At 48.5% G+C, this 21444-nt stretch overlaps 1 protein-coding gene across 7 annotated transcripts in view; it reads right to left on the bottom strand.

The window, feature by feature from the left end:
* Positions 1 to 21444, bottom strand: part of MGRN1 (mahogunin ring finger 1) — a 56913-nt gene that overhangs the window by 2439 nt on the left and 33030 nt on the right. For 5 of the 7 annotated variants that reach the window (XM_075059304.1, XM_075059306.1, XM_075059307.1 and 2 more), the window contains 10 exons: positions 20735 to 20801; positions 17653 to 17705; positions 14267 to 14314; positions 9755 to 9823; positions 7415 to 7574; positions 5634 to 5743; positions 4630 to 4695; positions 1838 to 2061; positions 761 to 884; positions 172 to 217 (listed from right to left, as the gene is read on the bottom strand). In XM_075059304.1, the coding sequence (XP_074915405.1) occupies positions 172 to 217; positions 761 to 884; positions 1838 to 2061; positions 4630 to 4695; positions 5634 to 5743; positions 7415 to 7574; positions 9755 to 9823; positions 14267 to 14314; positions 17653 to 17705; positions 20735 to 20801 (967 nt within the window). The remainder of the gene's footprint in view (positions 1 to 171; positions 218 to 760; positions 885 to 1837; positions 2062 to 4629; positions 4696 to 5633; positions 5744 to 7414; positions 7575 to 9754; positions 9824 to 14266; positions 14315 to 17652; positions 17706 to 20734; positions 20802 to 21444) is intronic. The other 2 variants (XM_075059305.1, XM_075059308.1) reach the window with 1 other exon arrangement.

Raw genomic sequence — 21444 nt, 5'->3', positions numbered from 1 at the left:
GAACAGGGAAGTACTAGAGACCTGGTGAAGCACAGCAGCTCAGAGATGGGATTTCAGGGGCTAGATGTTTCTGAACTCATATGTCCAGTCCTCAGCTGTCCCCATCCCACCACAGCGGAGCTGGACAACAAGACAAGGTCTGGCTGCCCCCACGGCTGAGCGCACACTCACCCTGCTGCAGGGATGAGGCCTCCTCAATCTCTTCCCCTGCCACACTCTGTAAAAGAGGAACCGCACAGGTTACTTCTGTGGGCTGCAGGCCCTTGCTGCGCTTGTCTCCTGCTCTGGCGTTCTCCAAAGAGCTGCACGCAGGGCCACGCATCTCCCTGAGGGACCAAGGGGCCACGCATCAGTCCTGTGGCACCATGGGCCAGGATGGAGGGAGTTTACAGGCAACAACAGCAGGTGCTGAAAGCCCAGCAAGGCCCAGCTTCCACCCCTGCCCCAAACACTGGGCTCCTCGAAGAAGCTGGGGGAAGGTCAGCTCTGACATGGCTGCAGCCAAGTGGCTTTCCAACCCCCCGGCTCCCAAAGACTTGTTAGGGGCATAGGGAGCGGCTACGTCCTTCCCCATGGAGTCCTATGGGTAAATAAAGGCAGCTGAGACCATTGGCTCTAGGCCACTGATGCTAAGAAGCTCATCTTTGTCATGTCACTGAGGAAGCAATGGCCCTCCACAAGGCACCTCCACTGTCCCAGAAGAAGCCCCCCCCAGAAAAGCTCTGGCTCAGAGCAGCTCCCCAGCACAGCACAGACTTACTTCTGGAGAGCTGGTCTCTCTCAGGACCAGTTCACCCCCGCTCAGTGCTGGCTGCGAGTCAGAGTCCTCGGAAAGCTTCTCTTCATCCTCCTCGTGGATTGGGGACGAGGGAGACCGTAGTGTGCTGCGACAAGAGAAACTCCATTTGCAAGGAGCCGCAGTGCTGCCAACACCGCACACCCTGGTGGATTTGGTGGCAGTAGCTCAAGTTGTCACCACCCTTGCCCTGTCCCTCCACCAGCAGTGTAAGCCAACATGCATGAGCAGGAGCTCAAACTATTGAGCTAAATTCACCAGGGCCCTCCAGTAACAGCTACATGGAGAACAGCAGCAGCAGCCTTTCTGGGGCAGACCCAAGTGGTGCAGAGCTCCAGCACAGTAACACAACTTGGACAAATCTGCCTTTGCATGGAAAGCAAGAGGCCCAGGTCCCACGCTGCTCCTCACACCTGCAGGGGCTCCCTTCCCAGAGGGAAATTTGGAACGGGGGACAGCGAGGAGTGCCAGGAACAAACCCAGTCTGACCCCACCTGTACAGCCCTGCAAGGGACACGTGAAGGGCACCTATGGTGGGCTGCCCACTCCAAGGCATCCACACCTACACCCTCCATCACAAGGCCAGTAGAGGAGGCTTCAGACAACTAAAGGATCTCATTCAGCATTTTGTGCTCTGAAATTCAGGTCACTTCTCACCCCATTCTTTTGTTCCTGCAAAACTCCATGGAAAGCTGAAATCCAACGAGGTTTGGATGTCAAATGCAAATTGAGGGACTAACTGCATTGGAAAGGAAACATTTCCATCCAAAGTCTGGATTCAATTCTTGTTGTTAAAAAAACTCTTTCTTTTGGTGACAAAGCCAGCCCTTAAGGAGACACAAGATGGTAACCTCAGGCTGAACACAGGGGTGATGTCCCAATTCTCTCACTGGCATGAGTACCTGTTGGCCTCCTAAAATTCTGAGTTAGCAGTGCTACCAGTGATGAGACCAGCCAGAGCCCTCTCCTGGCTCCCAGTGTGTGTGACCACAAGCCCTTAGGGCTTGCAAGAGGAGTGGACCCCTCCACCCCCGTGCTGACCTATCTGGAGACTTGCTCCGCTTCCCCTTTTGGTGGCTGCTCTCCACAACTCTGTCCATCCCAACAAGCGGTCGGCTCGCAGGTGGCATCCCATCCACCACACCAGAGTAGTTGATTTCGTCATACAGCGGAGCTGACGGGATGGACGGGGAAACAGAGCGAAGGCCATTCAGCGCTTCCAGCAAGGAAATGGGCTCGTAGCCTGGAGGGATGTTGTCAGAGCTCTGTGGGTGAGAAAGAGAGGAGCACGTTAAGAAACCCTCACCAGGCTGGAAGCCCCCCCTAGAAAGGGGAGGCCTCGCTGCAGCCCAGCCCTGCACCTCCCACACTGCGGTCCCAGACAGCCCATCCCCACAGCCACCTCTCCAGGGACCCTCAGCCTCCTTTCCCTGCAACAGCCACACATTCCCCTTTGGGTTGTAACTCTCATGACGTTCCAGGTAAGTTTCCAGAGCAATGCTTGAGAGACTGGGCATCTCAGCAAGCTGAAACATGGCTGGGCACCCCCTGCCGTACCTTCAAAAGCTGGGCAAGGAGGGTGAGAAAGCATGTTCCTAACAAAGCTGCTATAAAAAACATATGGATTCTTTTCCTAAAAGTTCCTCCAATGGTTCAGAGACCCTTCTAGCTCAATAAGCACCCTAGTTGTGCTTCCAGACCTGGTACACACAGCTGTTTCACAGCACCACCAGTGTCACTAAGAGAGAGTCAAAGGAGGGGAGTATGTGTGCCCCAGCTGACAGCTGGTCCTTGGTGCCTACACCACTTTCACTTCTCCCATGGTCTCAGTCCTCTCAGCTGCTAACACTGGCTCTCTGCACAGTCACCTCTGCTAAAAGGTAGGAAAGGGATCACAGAATCACTGACCCTGTAAGGGCGGGGAGGGCAAAACTCCACCAATTCCCATTCCTTCTGTAACTCACTAAGCTGCCAGTCAAAGGGACCCTTGCAAAGCCATTAAACCAATACTGGTTTAACTCCAAAAATCCTCCTAATCATAAAGATCCTGTGGACTCAGAGGCAAGTGGGGTTTATGCTGCAACCCAGCAAGCCATAGGCAGCTCAGCCCAGCCAGCTACAAACAAAGAGGCAAGACTGCAGCAGTTCAGGCTTACATTAAATTGAGCTGTTTCAGTCCTGTGTCCTCAGGGAGAGGGTTCTATGTTGTACCTAAGATGGCATGTTGCTGCTAAGTCTGGCCATGAACTCCTGTAGCTTCTCTGCGCCTGATCTCCCAATCACACAGCTGCAGTTGAGCCTGCCCAGCAATCTGTTCCAACAAAGCCATTAATTTGGTGGGAGTTGACTGTTGAACTGACTCACTTGTGGTCACAGAAGGAGCTAGATCTGACGGGGAGGAAAGAACAAGTGGCAGCTGGGGTCAAGCATCAACCCGCATCCCCCAAGTATTGGTCTTGTGATGGTTATGAGCTTGCGCTGAAGACCACAGCTGGTGATTGCAAGATAACCAAGTCAGCAGAACAAGGAATCGGTTCACAGTTGCTGCCACCTGTAGGTGGTGGGGCCAAAAGCCATCTCCACAAAAACATTTCATTTCCAGACAGCAGCTCAGAGGTGCTATCTTGTGGATGGAAAAGTCAGGGAGGCAAAAACCCCTAGCTTATGTTTGGGACATTTTCTCCTGACTGTGTAGACTAAGGCCTGAGGGTTCAAAAGCTGCTCATTTTGGTTCGCTGTGGTGAAAGCTCAGGGTCTGCAAAACAGCTCAAAGGCTGGAGGAGTATTTCTCAGCCAGTGGCTACAACACCCTTGCTGCAAGTTACTGAGTGTTTAAACAACCCTAAGAGACAGAGCTCTTTCCTGGGACACTTACCACTACACCACCCATAGAGCCCGCTGCTCCAGCAGTACTGCTAGTTGGTGTAGGAGGCTTGCAGAAAGCCAGGATCCTGCCAAGCTTGCAGTAGCCTGATTACCTGAACCCAGCCTCAGGTTTTCTCCAGACCTGACAAGCACAGCAAGCCACATTCCTCGTAAGGTCAAGAACCTAGGCCGGCTTGAGCAAAAGAAAACTGCAGCCTCCTTGACACCAATGACAGCTGCCTTTGATGGGAGTACACAAAGAGGGCACAAACAGACCTTTCCTGGCCTGGGGCCCCCCCTCACCTTTCCCATTCCCAGCTCCTGGTCCCCCACAATTGCCATTCATCCTGTCCCCAGCACAGTGTTCCAGTTACACACTCGCACACCAACTCTTGAGAATCCCCCAACAAAACAAGCTCCATCCTTCCTGTGTCTGTAAAAGCAAAACAGCCCCTTGCAGCCAGTGTTCCTGAATACAGGACCTGATCCAACTGTGTCTATTTGTCTACCTCTACATCCCAGCACCGGGATGTAAACCACAATAAGATGTGCCCAGGCCAAACTGCCAAGGGGATGAGAAAAGTGCAAGGAAGCTTTTGGGTGAGCCAAGGGGACAGCAGCTTGCCCACAGTCCTACAAAGCTATGAAAATGTCTTGGCTAGGAACTATAAAGCAGCCAGGCTCAGGACCTGGGGACAGTCCCTGAGAGTCAGCATCAGACCCCTGTGGCAAGCTGCTTCCATCTTGCTTATTACTCCGCACGCGAACCAGAGGTTAGTGATCATCCATGCAGGGTGTGAGCATCTCACCACTAACATGGAGGCAGTACATGGAGTGTCGCAGCCCGTACAGGGGCACAAGTCAAACCCAGCGTGTTAGCAAGCCCTTGCATGTGTAACGCTTCCACGTGCTAGTGACACCGCTGGCTAAGAATTGCCATAGGAGCAAATACAACCAAATCCACTTACTGTTTCCCTTCTAGGTTTCCTGCTGGGCAGTGAGACAGTGCTCACTTTAAGGGGTTTAAAGGGACACTGTCAAGAGAAAACCATGTTTTAAAGAAGTTGTTTCTTGAGATTAGTGACATGAAGAGACACACAGCATCTCCTCACCTCGCTCCAGGTGACAGCACCTGCTTCCTCTACACACCACACTCTGCTTCACAACAACCCTTGGGTTTTCTCCCCTGCTCTATTTCTTAGCCCCAGTTGAAGGCAGCAGGGCTACAACGCTGAAGAGGACAGATGGATTAAACCAGGCTTTTTCTGTGACAGTATCTTTCTCTTCCCATGAAGTCTGTAAGATGATCTAGATGAAGATCTCCCTCTCCTCACTCTGATCTCATGTGTCTTGCCAGAGTCAGCTGTGCAACAGCACTGCTCAGGCAATGAGCTGCTGCCCTCACCACACCAAGGATGTGCGACCTGGCCCCAAGGCTGCCAGCACCACACTTTCCATCCCACGCTCCCTCAGCTGCCTGCTGAGACCCCGATCACGCAGGGAGGCTGACACAAAGAAGCCTTTCTGCTACTGTGCTGGGAACGCCAATGCCAAAGGCATTTCATCAGAGCGTGCTGCCACACAGATGTGCGTGCAAGTCAAACTGTAATCCCCCCCATTTTCCCAGTTCCCACCCTGTCATGCCCAGACTCTGCCACTTTTCTGCTGGGACAGGCCCCAAGAAACCTTCTCAGACTGAGGTTTCTGTGGATTTGTTTCCTCCAAAAGACAGGAGGGCACTTGGCTAAAACCAGTCATATTATTAACCCACAAGAGAAGAGATCCTGGCTGTCTAGCAGGATTGACAAGAGAGGCTGCACTGCTCAGGTGGACCTTGCTCCAAGGTCTGAGCCCACCTCCTGAGACCCCAGGGATGCCAGCCATCAGGCCAAGCAACTCGTGCACACACAAGCTGCCTGCTCAGGCTGAGACCAGCACCCAGGCTTTGTACACAGGGTTGTGAGGTACTTACAGAGTGCTCATCATGGTCAACACTCTGTGCCAAGACAGGGCTGAATGACACTGGCGACAGAGCCCCCGGCTTCTTCCTCACAGCCCGGATCTGCAGCAGGGCACGGAAGGCTAGGAGAGAACAGTAGGCAGGTGAGCACATGGCCACGCAGGACCGGGCCATGCCAGCTGCATGCCAGAGCTCCTTGGCTTGCTGCAGACACACTGTCGGTATGGGGGAACTCCCTGTGTGCATGGGGAGCAGGGCCATGGAGCATACCAAAGCCAAGTGCTGTGGGCTAGCTTCTAGTCAATTGATCTAGACAAGAAAGAGATCTGCTGGCCGAAAAAGGCTGGGTACATGCAGGCCTTGCGGAGAACAGGCACTGCCTGCCCTGCTACACTCATGTGCAGAGGTGCTTTGGGCCTGATACTGTACAACACAGTAAGAAAAACATGAGCTTGGCCCTGGGCAGTGCACTGCAATAGCTGCGAACCCAGCCAGAGGGTTAGTGGCTATACTCCTGTCTCCAGCACAGCGATCCCTTGGTCCTCCCACCACAACAGCTTTGATCTCCACTCCCTGCCCACAGTCCCATTTTCTATCTGCAGATCTTTAATATTGTTAGTTCCTCTGTGCCAAGGGCGCATAGGAATGAGCCAGACATCTGTTCTGATGCAGCTGTAAGAACTTGCTCACACATAAGGAAAAGCCTAGGCATTTCTCTAGTTCTTATTGCACCCAGCCGCTTGCAAGATCAGCGTAGAGCCGGAGGACAGAGGTGCAAATCTATCCTTGCTGCCTTTGCACTCCCCAGAAGCAGATTCCCAGGAAGTCTTCCATAGGGGCACTTTCCAAACAAATACAACCTACTCTGCTGCAGCATGCAGATGACATAATGCTGTTCCTGTGTTTTAAGTTGTGCTACTTATAGTCAAAGCTGTCTGGCACTTCCTCTGATAAGATCTTCCTTTTGGTTACTGTATCTTTGCCAAGTTTGAACTGTTTAGACTTAATTTCTCAGGCCAAACATCTGTCTTAAACTCTTTTTTCTTTTCCTGAGAAGTATCCATTAGAAACAATCAAATACCTCAGAGACCAAGCACAGGGTGAAACACACAATCTATTCCAGCAAAAACATAGGCATTTTCTCAAGAGACTCCTGTGCCCCTGTGCTATTGAGAAAGGACATGGAATTCAGCAAGTGCTGTCTGAGTGTCAGAACAGGTATTTTTTTCCATCTTTTGGGAGCTGAGCAATGCAGGGGTTAAGCAGATCCTCCTAACGCTCTTGGCAAAGCAAAAGATTCCAAATTGACTGTTATCTCTGCCTCCCTGGTGAAGTCAAAGTAAGGTTGTCAGAGGGGGAAAAAAAAAAAGAAAATCACACAAAGTACTTGGGCAGCCCTCTGGTGAGGCTGACTGATGTTTCAGTCAGACGCTCTCAGGACAAACCACGCCCCTCCTTTGGGGGATTTTCTATCATCTTCATCGAAACACAAGAACTGCCTACATGGCACGGCTCAGAGCACCTGCACCTCCAGATCCATCCCAGGGAGAGGCCAAGTGGCCAGGGAGGCACTGGACAAAGGGCCATTCTCCCATGTGCTCTTCTCTTTCCCTGTTTGAGGACAGTTATTTTAGGTGCCAGGAATCTCCAGATGCCAGTGAGAACAGTAGCATGTTTGATGCTGAGCCTTGGGGTAGGGTATATAAAATACACGATGCCTCTCACAGCCTGTACTGACTTAACAGGAGCCTAGGAGGGAGAAAGATGCCCTTGTTTCCTGGGCACATACTCACGCAGCCTGCAGATGGGGCAGTTGTTGGCCTGGTACCGCAGGGTGTCAGCACAGGAATTGCAGAGACAGAGGTGTCTGCAGGGCAGAATGAGGGTGTCGCGGAGGTCAGACAGGCAAACCACACACTCGTTGCTGTTGTCGCTGTTCTCATCATCTGAAGGCTGCAATGAGAGGCAAGATGTTGTCATGTGAATGGAAAGGGCCATGCCGAACTGCCAAGGGACTCTGGAGCCTGGGAAAATTTCCCACCCAAAAGTCTCTGAGAGAGCTGGCATCCTCTTTCCACAGCTCTCAGCAGAGTGTTTCTCAAGGAGAGCAAGCTCCAGCCCACACAGCCCTGCTATGGACACTCCTTCCTCTCAGGGCTCTGCTCTGTGCTCACTAAAGGTCAGAGACCAGAGCACTGTACTGTGAATTCATAGCATTGCTGTGCTTCCCCAGAGCTAGGCTGTGTGCTGAGGGGAGCCCCTTTGGGGTAGGGATGCCCTTGGCTGACGGGAACCAACAACAAGCTCCTGCCTGCCAGCCTGGTGGCTCCTAGGGTCAGCAGGGAAGCAGGCCCTTTGGCAGTCTGGCCTTTCTGCCCCATGTCCACAGGGAGAGAGCAGCCCCCAAAGGAGGGGGCACAAAACTGAGGCAGGCAGCAAGTCAGGCTGCCCCTGGGCTGGACAGAAGGAGGCACTCCAGCCATGCCTAGCCCAGTTTCCACAGGTCCTCTGAACAAGTGTGATGGAGTGAGCGGTTCTCCTGCCACAGCATCTCTACCAGGCTCCTGTGCTGGCACAAGCGTCGATGCAGCTGCAGGAGAACCAGCCTGGGATGCTCACCTGCTCACAGCTACCCTGGTAGAAAGGTCAGTGTGAACCCATTCGACATGAACATGCACCACACTAATCTTTCAGTCACTCAGAGCCCCACAAATTGGATTACAGCCACCAAGCTGTTGCTGGGAGGAGAAAGCCACTCTCCAACCACAAGAGCTCTCTTCACTGACACCCGAGAACCCCAGTCTCCCCACCAATGCCACAGAAGTTATGCCAGAGCCCACCAAACTGATGACCCAGCATGGGCCACCCTCCACCCCCGCCTGGTCCCACTTCCCAAGGCCCCTTTGGTTACCAGGGCTAAAACATGCTAGACCACAGGCAACCTTGGTGTAAACAGCAATATACAGCATCTGCTGCTGCCACATCTGCACCCAGCCTCCTGACTATGCCAGCAAAAGGCTGCAAGCCTGTCTGCCCCGTCACATGCACTCCTCATCTATTTTGGGAGGTAGGGAAGGCAGGCTTTTTGCTTTCCCATTCATACGGTTTGCTAAGTATACTAGGAAGAACAAAAATGGCTCCAGGCCACTTGTCTGATGGGCCACAAATGTGTGATTGCTGCATCAAGAGAATCATCACAAGACCCTGGAGGATCCAAACAGAAGCCTTCAATCCTCTTAAATAGATCCTGTGCAAGAAAAATCTTTGAAAAGACTTCTCCCTCCTGCCTCTTCAGGTGCTACCTGTTGGAACAGACAGATAGAGATCACAGGATGCTTTGGGCAGGACACTGCATTGCTTGGAGAGGAAATCCTGCTTGTCTTGCTCTGTGGCTACTCCTCTGTTTGCAAATCACGCACTACACGCACCAGAGCCATCTGATCCTCAGGCCAGCACTTGGTACATTCTGCAGCCCAGGTGGCAGCAAAGGGCAGCTCTTCGTAAGGCTAAAGCAAATATAAAGCAGTCCCATAATCTGCACGGGGCTCTGCAGCAAGCTTGGATTCAGCAGAAGGTCCTGCCTAAAGATGGGCAATGTTTCTGGTTATAGCATTTGCATATACACCTCTTAGTGATGCTGCGCTCCCTCTTGTTGGGGAATGCAGGCTGCTCTCTGGACACCAGCAAGCCCTAGAGAGCTCAGTTCCCTGCAACACTACAGTACCATGTGGTCCCCCCCTAAACAGGAGAACATAAAGGAACCGCAGGAGCAAAGAACAGACACCATGCATGACTGCCTTGACTGCAGAGAGGCAGCGACACTGTCCCACGGCTGTCTCTACAAGCCTTAAAAAATCAGTGCTCTGAAACACCCACGGGGCACTGATGCCCTTCTCTCCCAGCAATCCCAGCCTCAGGGAACATCCTCCAGAGTCTCACACTATCTAAAATTATCTCAGCACAACTCCACTGACTGTTTGGGCCTTACAACAGTGAAGACTTGTGATCCCTGGGCTTCTTCAGTGCCTGCAGGAATGACACACACTTGACAGTCATTCTGGGAAGCACCTACACATTGCCCTGCCAAGCCCCGTAGTTAAGCTCAAAAGCAGGAGCCTCCTGAGCATCTTTACCTTGGTCTCTTGGTTGTTTTTGTTCTCAATGCCGTAGATCTCCTGAAGCAGATAGCTCACCCGGTCAACCTAGGGAAGAAGACAACAGTTGGAGTGCCAGCTGCTCTGTTATTGCTGTTTCGTGATCACCTTCCCCCTCCCCATGTCAAAATGTCCATGTTACACCCACAACAGCCAGCTCCCCTATAGCTACACAAAAAAGTTAACAGAAACAAGTATCGCAAAGGAGAGCTGGGAAAATGAGTCTCTCCTTGCTCAAAAAGTGGTGCCCATCCTGTCTGGTCTGAGCAGGGAGCCCAACTGGCCACTTTTGCCACTATCAAAATCATCTAAAAGACAAATACTCTGCTTGTCTCAGAGATCAAGAGGGAACATGCACCCATAGATTAAATAAGCCACAGGCAATCAGCCTTCCACAGTCCTTTCCTTCTGTGAAGTACTGCTTAACTTTAACCAAGATGAACTTCCACTCATCTTTGTAACCTCAGCAGAGGTGCTGTGCCAACAGCTCATTACTGGCATATCATGGCTGCACATCACTTCCCTGTTCATCACCTGGGAGCATAAGTTCAAGCTACTGAAGAGGGACAAACCATCTCCCTTAGCATGAGAAGCACTCAAGGGACAACCCTACATTAGTGCAGTGTCATTTATTACCATCCCTAGGCCCTTGGTGGCATCTCTAAATTGGGGTGTGTGGTGGCAGAAAGTGCTCTAGGCACAGATGGAAGTTGCTCACAGCCCCAAACCTGGGGCATACTCCTCCAAGCCATGCCTTTATGCAAATACTGGCACCTGCCTGCAAACTCACTCAAGCAGCTGAATTAAAGCACTAAGGCAGGAAAGGCTGACAGTTCAAGTGCCAGCAAGGCAAGTCCCCTCTGCACTGTGGGATGTTCTCCCCTGTTCCTTAGCTTAGCCAGCAAGTACAGCGCAAGACTCTTACAGCTGTGAGGAACAGCTTCTACAAGGATGCACAAAGATACCAGTCCCCCGAGATTTGGTGCAACACAGCAGCTTCCCCAGAGCAGGGCATGCTCCTCTGCACAAAACCCCACAACAGGTAAAATGGTGAAGGGGCTGCAAGGTATCAAACTGACACATCTTGCAAAGAGGGGAAGGAAATGCTTTCCTGACATCCTGTAACTGTCCATTTGACGCCATGCAGCGAAGCCAAGCCACTGGGAGCCCAGTACTTCAACAGCTCATCAACCCCAGGGCTTTTGGCATTTCCACATATAATTGGCCTCTCTCCTCTCCTTTTGTCAGGCCAGGTGCTCAGAAAATCAATGGCTTTGCCATGGGATTTCAGTGCTGCAGAAGATGTCACATGCCAAGATGGGTGCAGGAGCTAGCTATATCCAGCCCGTTTGCCAGTTCAGAAATGCTCTGAGCTGGGACGCAGCAGCTTTAACAAACTAATTCCAGAGCCTCCCCATTTAACTCAGCATGCAGCTTACAGACAATCTGTTCTAGGCCTGCATTTCATGGCAATGAGGTCAGCTGTTGGACTGCTGAGCAAAATCCTCTGCAGCAGCTCACAACTCACCCAGGAAGTTTGGGAACAATTACGTGGGAGATGTCCTTTTGTAACTTGACATTTCAAAGAGAGTCTTGTTACAGCATCCTGACTCCTCAGGGAATCATCATGAGTGACAGTGAGTGTAGAAGTGGTCAGCTCAAAGCAAAGAAGAGGTCAGGAAGGAAGAGACCAAACGTTCTGCTATTGTTTTAACTGCTTGCCTCTAAAAACCCCAAGAAGCTCATGTCCCAGTAGGAAAAGGGTGAGCAGTGCAACATGGCTCTTGCTAGAAAGATCTCTAGGTTTTAAAAGAGTAGGAGTAAATAAGGAGTAGGTGATTGTGCTCAATGCAGTTCACCTCCACGTTTCTCCAACCCATCCCACACCACGTCATCCTTCCAAAGGCTTCTGTTGCTATATACAGCCTCAGCTGATGCACACAGGAGCCACTGGCCAAGTCCAGGTCATGTTTTTCTGCCGATCCATCTGTTTGTATTCATCCATGCTGAATTTCTTTAAACAGGTTGGGACATACATTATAACTGATCTCAGCTGAGAGAACAAAGCAGTTCAGCTCATTAGCTGCTGCTTCCTGCTCCCAAAGAGCTTTAGAGATCGATGCACATAAAAGGTACCCGGCAATCCAGGCAACAGCAAGGAGGGGAAGGCAAAAGAAAAGCAGTGATGGGGAAGAATGTACAATGTTATACAGATGGTTTACTCCAGACATATACTCTATACCTCTGCTCTATGCTCTCATGGGTGCAGATGCTATCTCAGTTTCAGTGGTACTGTGTGTTCTTCTAGCAAGAGCTTCCTTCTATTTTAAAAGCCATAGGAGAGAACATATAAGCATTACATTTTACAAACTGCCAATAAAAAAAAATTACCCACAACCAAACACTGAGTGGGAAGGTACATGCTCTGCCAGTAAAGACAGACAAGCACACACTGTTTCACTGCAGGAGTCAGCTAACCATACTGTGGTAGGGTGGGAACTTCCCTAGAGAGCACTTCCAGCAAGACAGCCCTCCATTTGGGGAGTCCAGAGTGCTAAATGGAGAATGCTACACACACTGCGCTACTGTGCACAGTAACCCAACACCAGCTCAAGAGAGCTCACAGCCATGTAAGCACTTAAAAAAAAAAAAAAAAAAAAAAAAAAAAAAAAAATTCCCCCCCCCCCCTCCAAACCCACAAGCAAGATAAATGAGCAGCTTTTCATCAGCTCACAAACGCTATTCTCTGATCGGAAGAATATATGAGAAAGAGGCACCACTAGCATCACACTGCTCTGCTCCCTTAGCACTCAGGCATCCTCTTGCACAGCACACAAGCTCTCCCTTCATGGGATGCTCCCATTACAAACCTGCCTTCACATGCTCAGTAGACACCGTTCTGAAATAGTCTCTGTCTCTCTGTATTAAAAATACCTGTGGGACCCAGATCGATCAGCTAGCCAGTAGATCATGCTGCAACACAGCCAAGTTAAGCACCAAGGAAGGGAGGGGAACGCAGGTCAGTCTAGGACACACAGGGCTCAGAATAGATGTCAGGCTGGAGAGGCAAGTAACTCACCACTGGCACTGGGATAAAGCTCTGGCAGCGAGGGCTAATATTGCTGTCACTAGGCATGAGCAAGTCTGAAGGACAAGCCATGAGTCTCTGCACAGCATTGGCAAGGCAGATAGTGAATTACCAAATGTGATTTTGGTATATGATTAACTGATACTTTTTAGCGGCTCTTTTCTGACCTGGGGACTGGAAGGAACATCTTAGAGCAATAAGTGTCTAATCAAGGCACTTAATTACCTTCTTGGTAGTAAAAGCCTTTTTAATTCAGATCAGAAAACACTAGCCATCAATCACAAGCAGCTGAAGTCAAACACACTTAAAGCAGAAACACAGCACACACCTAAAGGTGAAGGATTGACCACCAAAATCTCATCTCTTTCTCCAAGGCATTTTAAACTGATCCTTGTAGCAGCATCACTACCAGATTTCCTTTCAGAAGCTGAAATTCTTGGCAATCTTAGCAGTTTGCAGTTGCTTATGTATTTCTCTCTATGCAAGACTGGATGCAAGTTCAAACTTGGTAAGGCACTACACAGCTTCTGTGCATCACACCACACCAGAATGGGCTAAAAAAGGGCTACAGATCCCTGATGTTTCTCTGTTTGCCAGTCTCCCTTCTTGCCTTCCCCTCATAATGTGTGCAGTCTGGTACATAAACAACAGCTTCAAAGCAAGACCATGTCTGTGACTGCTCAAGTACCAGGCTACTTGTAGGGGACAGACAAGATGAGCCAAAAGGTCTCAGGCCCTGGGGCTGCTCCAGAGATACCACAGGCACAACAAGGAAGCTTGTGCAGGGAGAAGACAGTCCCCTAATATCTTAACGTGCGTGCGCGCACACACACACACACACGGAAAGCTAACAGTTTTCAGCCTCCAGGTAGGACACTGGGAGCCTGTAAAGATATCCTTCCACACCACAAAACACAGAACCTAAGGAGATCAGGGAGTCTCAATGAACAGACGTGCTTCACACTACTTAATACATACAGCACTTAAGCTCAGTTATGCAAACATAATTTACTTGCACCTATACACACATGGAAGCATCAGTACTGTGCTTTGCCAGTTTTGTATTCAAATGCCAAATGCCAGCAAGACAGGAACCTATAGGGAGGACTGGATCGATACATAGTGCCTGCCTCCCAGAGGAGCACAGAGACCTGCACCATTGCTCTGCCAGTCCCACGCTGCCTTATTTGTTCCCCCAACACACATCTGGTTGTGCAACAAACAACCCAAAGTTAAGGGTTGCCAGCAGCTCACTGCCTTTGCTTGTGATATCTGAGCTAACAAGGTGAGGTCTCAGCCTCTCGGTGAGCTAACACTGAAGGTTCCCACTGAGTACAGTTGAGCACCTGTGGGACACCAGCAAATATCTTTAATCAAGCAGTAGACAGGAAACAGGTACTTACGATCTGCTTCTGTTTTAACGGCTTCACGGAAAAACTGCCATCAACGTGCTAGCAGGAGAAAAAGGAAATGCGTTAAACAGCTGAAGTGTACCAATTAAAACAGACTTGTGATCAAAGTTGGTGTCTGCTAGCTAAGGGGACGGTGGCATACGTATAACCAGGACAGCCTGAATGGCAATCATTCCCAGCAGAGTTAGTGGAACAGGGTATCGGAGTGCTCCTTGTCTGCTCCAGTGCAGAGCTAGATGGACTTGGCTCAAGTTAAACCTGGCTGAAGTGGGTGAGAGCAAACACAAAAATCCCCTGACACATTGAATGCTTTCAGACATTGGAATAGGCTGTCCAGGGAAGTAGTTGAATCACCATCCCTGGAGGTATTCAAAAAGCGCATAGACGGGGTACTCCATAACATGGTTTAGTGGGCATGGATGCTGGTTGGACTCAATGATCTTGAAGGTCTTTTCCAACCTAAATGATTCTATGATTCAGGTTGCAAGCAGTCCAACTGTGTGCAAACTCTTCAGCCAGTCCAGCAAGACTTGTTAACACCCTAAGTAACACCCAGTTACAGAGCCATTCTTGAGGCCAGAGCCCCAAGAGAGCAAGGGGTTGGCATGAGGCTGAGAACAAGGCTTGTCCACTGGATGGAGTCAGAAGCAAGTCACACATGCTCCACATTGCCATCTTCAGAGCTGTGGTGACTGCCTCGAGCCTTTCATTTGAGAGTAGCAGCAGGCATGGCTGGAACAATTCTGTATATACCTGGTGTCAGAACTAATGATAGGAATAGCATGCTCTTCCTATTTCCTCCATCACCCACAAGGGCCAACTAAACTGAAAGAAACCAACTCTCCTGCCACAGTCTAGAGAGCAGGAAAGGAGACTTAGGGGAAACTGCAGCAGGCCCTGCTGCTGTGAACAGTTGCAGACATACATCTGTTTGCTGAAGGAGTTTCAGAAGGAAGGGACAACATTGCACCAAAAGACAAAACAGTCTTGTTTTCCAGGCAAACAAAGCCTCGAGTTTCTGCCTGTGGAAGAGCTGCAAGGCCAGACTATGCATAGCATCAAAGTTACTATTCTGATCTTAAAGATACATATAAATAGCAAGTTACCAAGGCCTGCTGGTCTGTCTGTCTGTTCTCTGAACATGATCTGGTGAACAGCAGCAGTGGTATTAGCAAGGACCTCTTCTGGATTTATGGACCTACACTTCAAAAGCTGCCATTATTCTAAGGATGGGGAATATATTTCAATCAAACAGGGAGGAGAAAGAACTCAACAAGCATTTTGCCCTGTGACTTTTTATTAAAAGAAAAATTTTTATCTTGTTTTAAGCATTCAGTGGAAGATGAGAAGTAAAAAGTGCCCCCACCAGACAGCACCTCCCTCTCATAGCACACACAGACTAGAAAAAGAAGGGAAGCACTTTCAATCCTTGAGCTCAGACCTGGACACAGGACATAATCCAGCATTGACGGAATGGCCTGACCAGCTTTAGTTGGTTTCCAGTTTTGCTGCATATATCATTCAGCTCCCTGAACATTACGGGGGCTTTTGCCATCACCTTTGTGCATCCAGAGAGCTCAGAGGTTCTGCACAGTAGGTGGAATTTACCTGTAATCCTTGCAGTTCAAGCCACTTTCCAGTCTGAGACAGAAACTTCCAAAGCTTCGCTTCCACCCTCATGCTAATACATTCCCAATGTGTGTGTATTTTCCTGCTTTCTATAAGGTGCTATTATCAAGTGCTGCCCACAGGATGCTAGAACGGGAAGCTGGGACAAATCCAGGTCCAAGCAAGAGCTCTACTCCCTGACCACGGAGGCTAGGCTTACTGCAACAGCACTATGTTTGGGTACTTGGAAAACAGCAACTAAACACACTCCTTTGTAAGTAAGAATCGTACTCGCATCATCAGATCCAAAGCCGAATCTGAACCTAGCTACAACCAAAAAGCTATGAAGGCAATAGCAAGGGGAGCACAGGTGAGTCTCACAGATGAGGAAGGCAAACATGCATAGAATACTTCAAAATCAGGCTGTAACATGCAGGCAGGTGGTGGTCTTACCTATTTTTCTCTCCTCAGAAATTGCTGAACAATCATTTTGCAAGGCTAGGGGGTCTCTGCCTACAGTACTCTCCCACCAAGATGACAGATGGGCTCCAAACACTCGAGCCTTCCCCAAGAACCCACTGCCCACATTGTCCTCTCCCAGGTGCTGTTGAACAATAACTGAGGCATATTCCAGTGTGTTTTGGTTTTCCAGATCAGCTGGAGGAAGAAACTAGAAGAATAAAATCCCTGCCCTAGTCCCAGGGGTGCTGCAGCTGCCCATCTCATTTCTGACAGATCTCTAATTGCCAGGAGTAGAACCACCTACAGAGCCAGTGCTCAGAGCAGCCTTTCTAACACATGAAAACTCATTTTCTTCACATAGTAAGTCCTATAAAAAAGCAACCTAGAACACTTAGAGCATCTCCCAGCCACAGGGCTTCCTTAGGACTGACTGTGCTTCCCATGCCCTCTGACTCAGCTTGTCACCATCCACATTATCCACCTAGGAAGAACAGAATAAACCTGGCAACTTGCTCAGGGATACAGCAGGAACAGAGCAGATTGAGAAACAGAAGTCAGCCGCATGTCAGCCTGGAAGTGAGGAATTTCTAACAGCACAGCATTGATGATGCTCCTCTCTACATGCCCAGCTCTGCTCCAGTATCTCTTGCTTCATCTTAGCGTGTCACTACAAGTATCACTTGCCCAGGATATGCATCTGCAGTATTACCACAGCCAGACACAACATGGTGCAGTTATGGGTCTTGCAACTGTTTTCAGGGTCCAATTATCATGGGAAGAGATTTTGCTATCAAGGCTTGTGCATACAGCTTGGCTTAGCCTTACCATGTAGGCAGCAGTCAGCCACCAAAAAGTAGTAGAGCTCAAAGTCTTTATGCAGGATGTATCCTAATTCTTTAAAAGGGCTTGGTCCTACATGTAAACTAAGGCCAAACAATGGTGCAACAGGGTCTGGACATAGCAGATCCGGTTCTGCAAAGAGATCACGAGGCCCTGGAAAACTGCACGGTAGCAGCCATGGTCAACACCTTCCACCCTCAGACATCACAGCCACTGAAGCACACCCTCTCCCCACACACAGGAAACACCAGCTACAATTAGCTGAGTGACCAGCTCAGGTACAGATAATAATTACAGGCTGCACAGGAGATGCTGCAAGCAAGTATTTGTACTACAATAGCACTCAGGAACCCCAGTCACAGGCCAGAACTCCGTTGGGCTAAGTGTTATATAAATACAAACTAATGACCCATGTAAACATTTATATATACAACAACAAGGACAGAAGGAAAAAAGAACTCATTTACCTTTTCAAATGCAGCCAGAAGAACATGGGCATGACCTGTCACCTCAACCACCACTGCAAAAAGAGAAAGAGCAGTCATGGTTAAACCTTGAAATCAGCACAAGCATAAAACCACCCCGAGCTGAATTTTAGTCCAGTCACAATTTCTAAACTGCCATCTGTTCTATTTTCATCTCCTCTTGCAATTTAAAACTTTTCTTATCTTGTTGTCAGGTTGGTTTATCTCACACTCCTGCAGAGCAAGAACATAACCCTGCTGCGGTCTGTGGTGGGCCCTACACATACATGGCTTCGTTATCATGGGTGCTCCAAACTATCCCACTTTGTTTTCAGAGGCTGGAAACGGAAAGTAAAACAAAGCGCTCAGTGGGATTCTGCTGTCCCCTCAAATTCCTGTTTTTAATTACCTGAATCTATCACAGAGATTAATAAATCCATCTGGTTTAACAGCAATTGGCAGCACTTCCAGCCCCGGTACTTATCACTTTATTTCATTCTAATCTGACATGCTTATAAAACTTTTATTTCTCATACCAATTTTGGACACTGAAACATCTCTGTCCAGTTCTCTGATTTTTTTTTCCCAAAGACAAACATCACATCTTCCCTCTTTCAAACTCGAGGCCTCCCTCTTAATCCAATAGCATTGAGAAGGGGCTGTCAGAGGTTTCTGTACTGCATTCATGGCTCCCTCAGCAAATAGAGAATAGAGGAAGCCAAGGTACAATCCCAGTCTCTCTGGCTCAAGACTCTAAGGTTCTGTTCAGCTCCAACTGGTTGGACCCTTTTGCTTAATTGTGTTCAGACTCATCATATGGAAATGGGAGACAGAGGTTATGGCGTCGTCACTGATGGAAGGGAAAGCATGTAACCACCTCACCCTGCCTGGACCAACGAGTACCCAGGCTGTGCTCAGCACATCTAGAAGAGCTGGCAGACACTACTATCAGCTCTATGCCAGAAAATTAACAGCTGAAGGAAGCAACTCCCGTGTTGTCTAAAAGGGAGAGGACCTCAACAGCTTCCTTTGGGCCCCTAGAACAGCAGAGACAACAAGAGGAACCATTCACCGGACTACGTCACGATGATCATGTTTGGCAACAGCAGTATGTGGGAGAAGAGAGTCCATGCCTGGAGATCTGCTGGGTAACTGAGACTGGTCATGGCAATTTGGGTGCAATCAGGAACACAATGGCATGCAGAAAAAAGGGCTAAAACTGGGAATTCATCTGCTTGCTCCCCACACTGTCAGCCAAGAGCAAGGCTGTTCTAGCTCACTCGGTAAATGAAATTCAGGTCCCTCCTCACAGTTTGAACAGCCTAGTAAGAGACCACAGGCATTCCTTCCCTTCATATACTCTGGCATTCAAGCAGCGCGTGTGGCTGGAGCTGTGCGACCCATTCTGTGCTGCACCTTGCCTCCCAGAAGGGTTTCTGTACCTTTCCCTGAGCGCAATCCCGCTAGCAGGAATGGGAGAGGGCTAACATTGCAAGCTCACATTCTTCAAGGCATGCAAACATCTCCTGGCAGAATTCAGTCCAAACCAACATCTTGCTGACTGCTATTTTAATTTGCCATTCAATTTTATTTAACACAAGCAGTTACAGGCCAGCTGTAATTTTCCAGGTGCTCCAAACACACAAGGCCAGCTCCTTCCAGTCCCATCAGTTAAAAAAGAACCAAAATACACAACAATTTCCTCAAATCTCGCCTAAGTGTCACATATTTTTGTGCTGATATTCTTTCCAGGAGAGGATTTAAAAGCAATTGCCTTTCCATGTTATTAAAATACATGACAGTACACTATTGGCTAAGACTGGGCATGGTATGTGCATAAATGTATGCTTCCCATGCTGCCTCCTGTTCTATTTTTGGTCCTTCTAGGCATGCCCAACATTAGAAAGTACAAATACCTTGCCAAAATCTCCATAAACAGAGGAAGGTGTTTTATATTTATGGTCAAGAAATATACATATATGTCAATTTTACTAACAGTGCCTGAAATCACTAAAAATAGATGCACTTTAGAAGTAATTTCCCTTATGTTGCACTGTGCTTTGTTAGTCACACTTTAAATTGGTTCATCCAGTTCTATTTAACTCTGCTTGGAGGACTATAAAATAATGCAATGAGTTTTTGGGCACTTTCACATCTACAACATAAGAAACTGAGCAAGTGACTACATTAAACAATGCAATCAACAATGGATTTTTTCCTCTCTAATTATTCTTAAATTTTGTACAAAATGTTACAAAATGCAGAAGTGAAATGCTGGTCCTGCTGACCACCATAGCTCCCAATTTTAGAGAAAGCGTGGCCTTTTCATTGCTGACACTCAGAATGAGTGCAAACACATGGAGCTCAAAAGCACACACCCCCTAAGGAAAATACCGTGCAAGGTGAGTAACAATCTAAACATTTACTGGACTTCCTTCTCCAAAATGGCAAAGTGCCTTAAAAATAATCAACAATATTATTTCTTATCAAAGGTTATGCGCTTTTATTGTAACCATTCAGCACCCTTCAGAAAAAGCAGGAGAACTTTAAACTGCTGAATGAAGCTGTATTTGGTTGAACAGTGGCCTGAGCATTTTAAAGCCATTTCTTTTTCTCTAACCATTCCTAGGGGAAGGCCCACCCTACAGTTAGCTATAGCTTTTATGAAGAGAACTTACCCCTCAAAGAGGGGGAAAAGACCAACTCCTTCCTTGCCTTACAAACTGCAAATGCAAAACCCAAAAAGAAAGGAAGTAACTTCTCCAATTTGTGCCTGGCATTGGTGGCAGAGCCAGGAGCTCTCCTAAACGCTATTCTAACACTAAATAACTGGCCATTTTTCCTGCAAAAAAAGGAGGCTATTTTTAAAAGCGTGGTTTTATATAAGAACCCATGGTTAGCTGGGCCCTTTTAACACAGGGAAGTTAAGGTGAACTCCTGAAATATTTTTATTCTGGAAAGGCTCCCCAAGCCTTTGCTACAAGTAAAATGTTTTCATCCTTGCAGAAGGAGGCCTGCCCTTTAGGAGTCACATAACCTCAAAGAGCGCTAGAAGACGACCAAGGGAGCACACCACCATGCTTACCATCCCCTTCATCCACTACCGCTCGGATGACCACAGGGAACACGCCACGATCCAAGTCAAAGTTCAGCTGAGGGAAAGAAATGAGATGAGGTTAGACAATTGACACCAGGCTTGCCTGAAGACAACACTTGAGATAGTGTTAACATCAGAGGAACGAAGGCCCCTTCTGATGGGCCCTCAGTCCCTGGTCTCAAAAGGACATGACAGAGCAGGAGGTTTTAAAATTCAGACACCAATTTTCAAAGGGAGTCAACCAGAATAACTACAACATGTATACATTGACATGGCACTGAACACCAGCTGTGCCTAGCAAAGCAAAGGCTCTCCATTTGAATTTTATATAGTATTTAATTCTCAATAATTCGTATATCCTAGAAGTCCCCTGAGTGATCTATAGTAGGACAAATTTCTCCAAATATATCTAGTGCCATAGTTTTGCTTGCATATGGTAGGATATACTGGTTATACCACAGCAGTACGCATTATGCTCCCTACACCACCAAAGAAACCCTGACTCCTATATGAAGTTCCTGAAGACACAGAGAAATAGGTGTAAAACTTCAAGCTCACACAACACTTTAAGGAAACACCAGACTGATTTCCATCTCTTGGCATATTATTAAATTTAGGTCCTTGACCTTCTAATCGGTGAGATTGAAAATTTAAGATCTCATTTGAGTGCAAGGAAACCAGACTCAATTTCTTGCTTT

The sequence above is a fragment of the Buteo buteo genome, chromosome 29 (genome assembly GCF_964188355.1).
Source record: "Buteo buteo chromosome 29, bButBut1.hap1.1, whole genome shotgun sequence".
NCBI lineage: Eukaryota > Metazoa > Chordata > Aves > Accipitriformes > Accipitridae > Buteo > Buteo buteo.
This window is presented reverse-complemented; position numbering and strand designations above follow the sequence as displayed.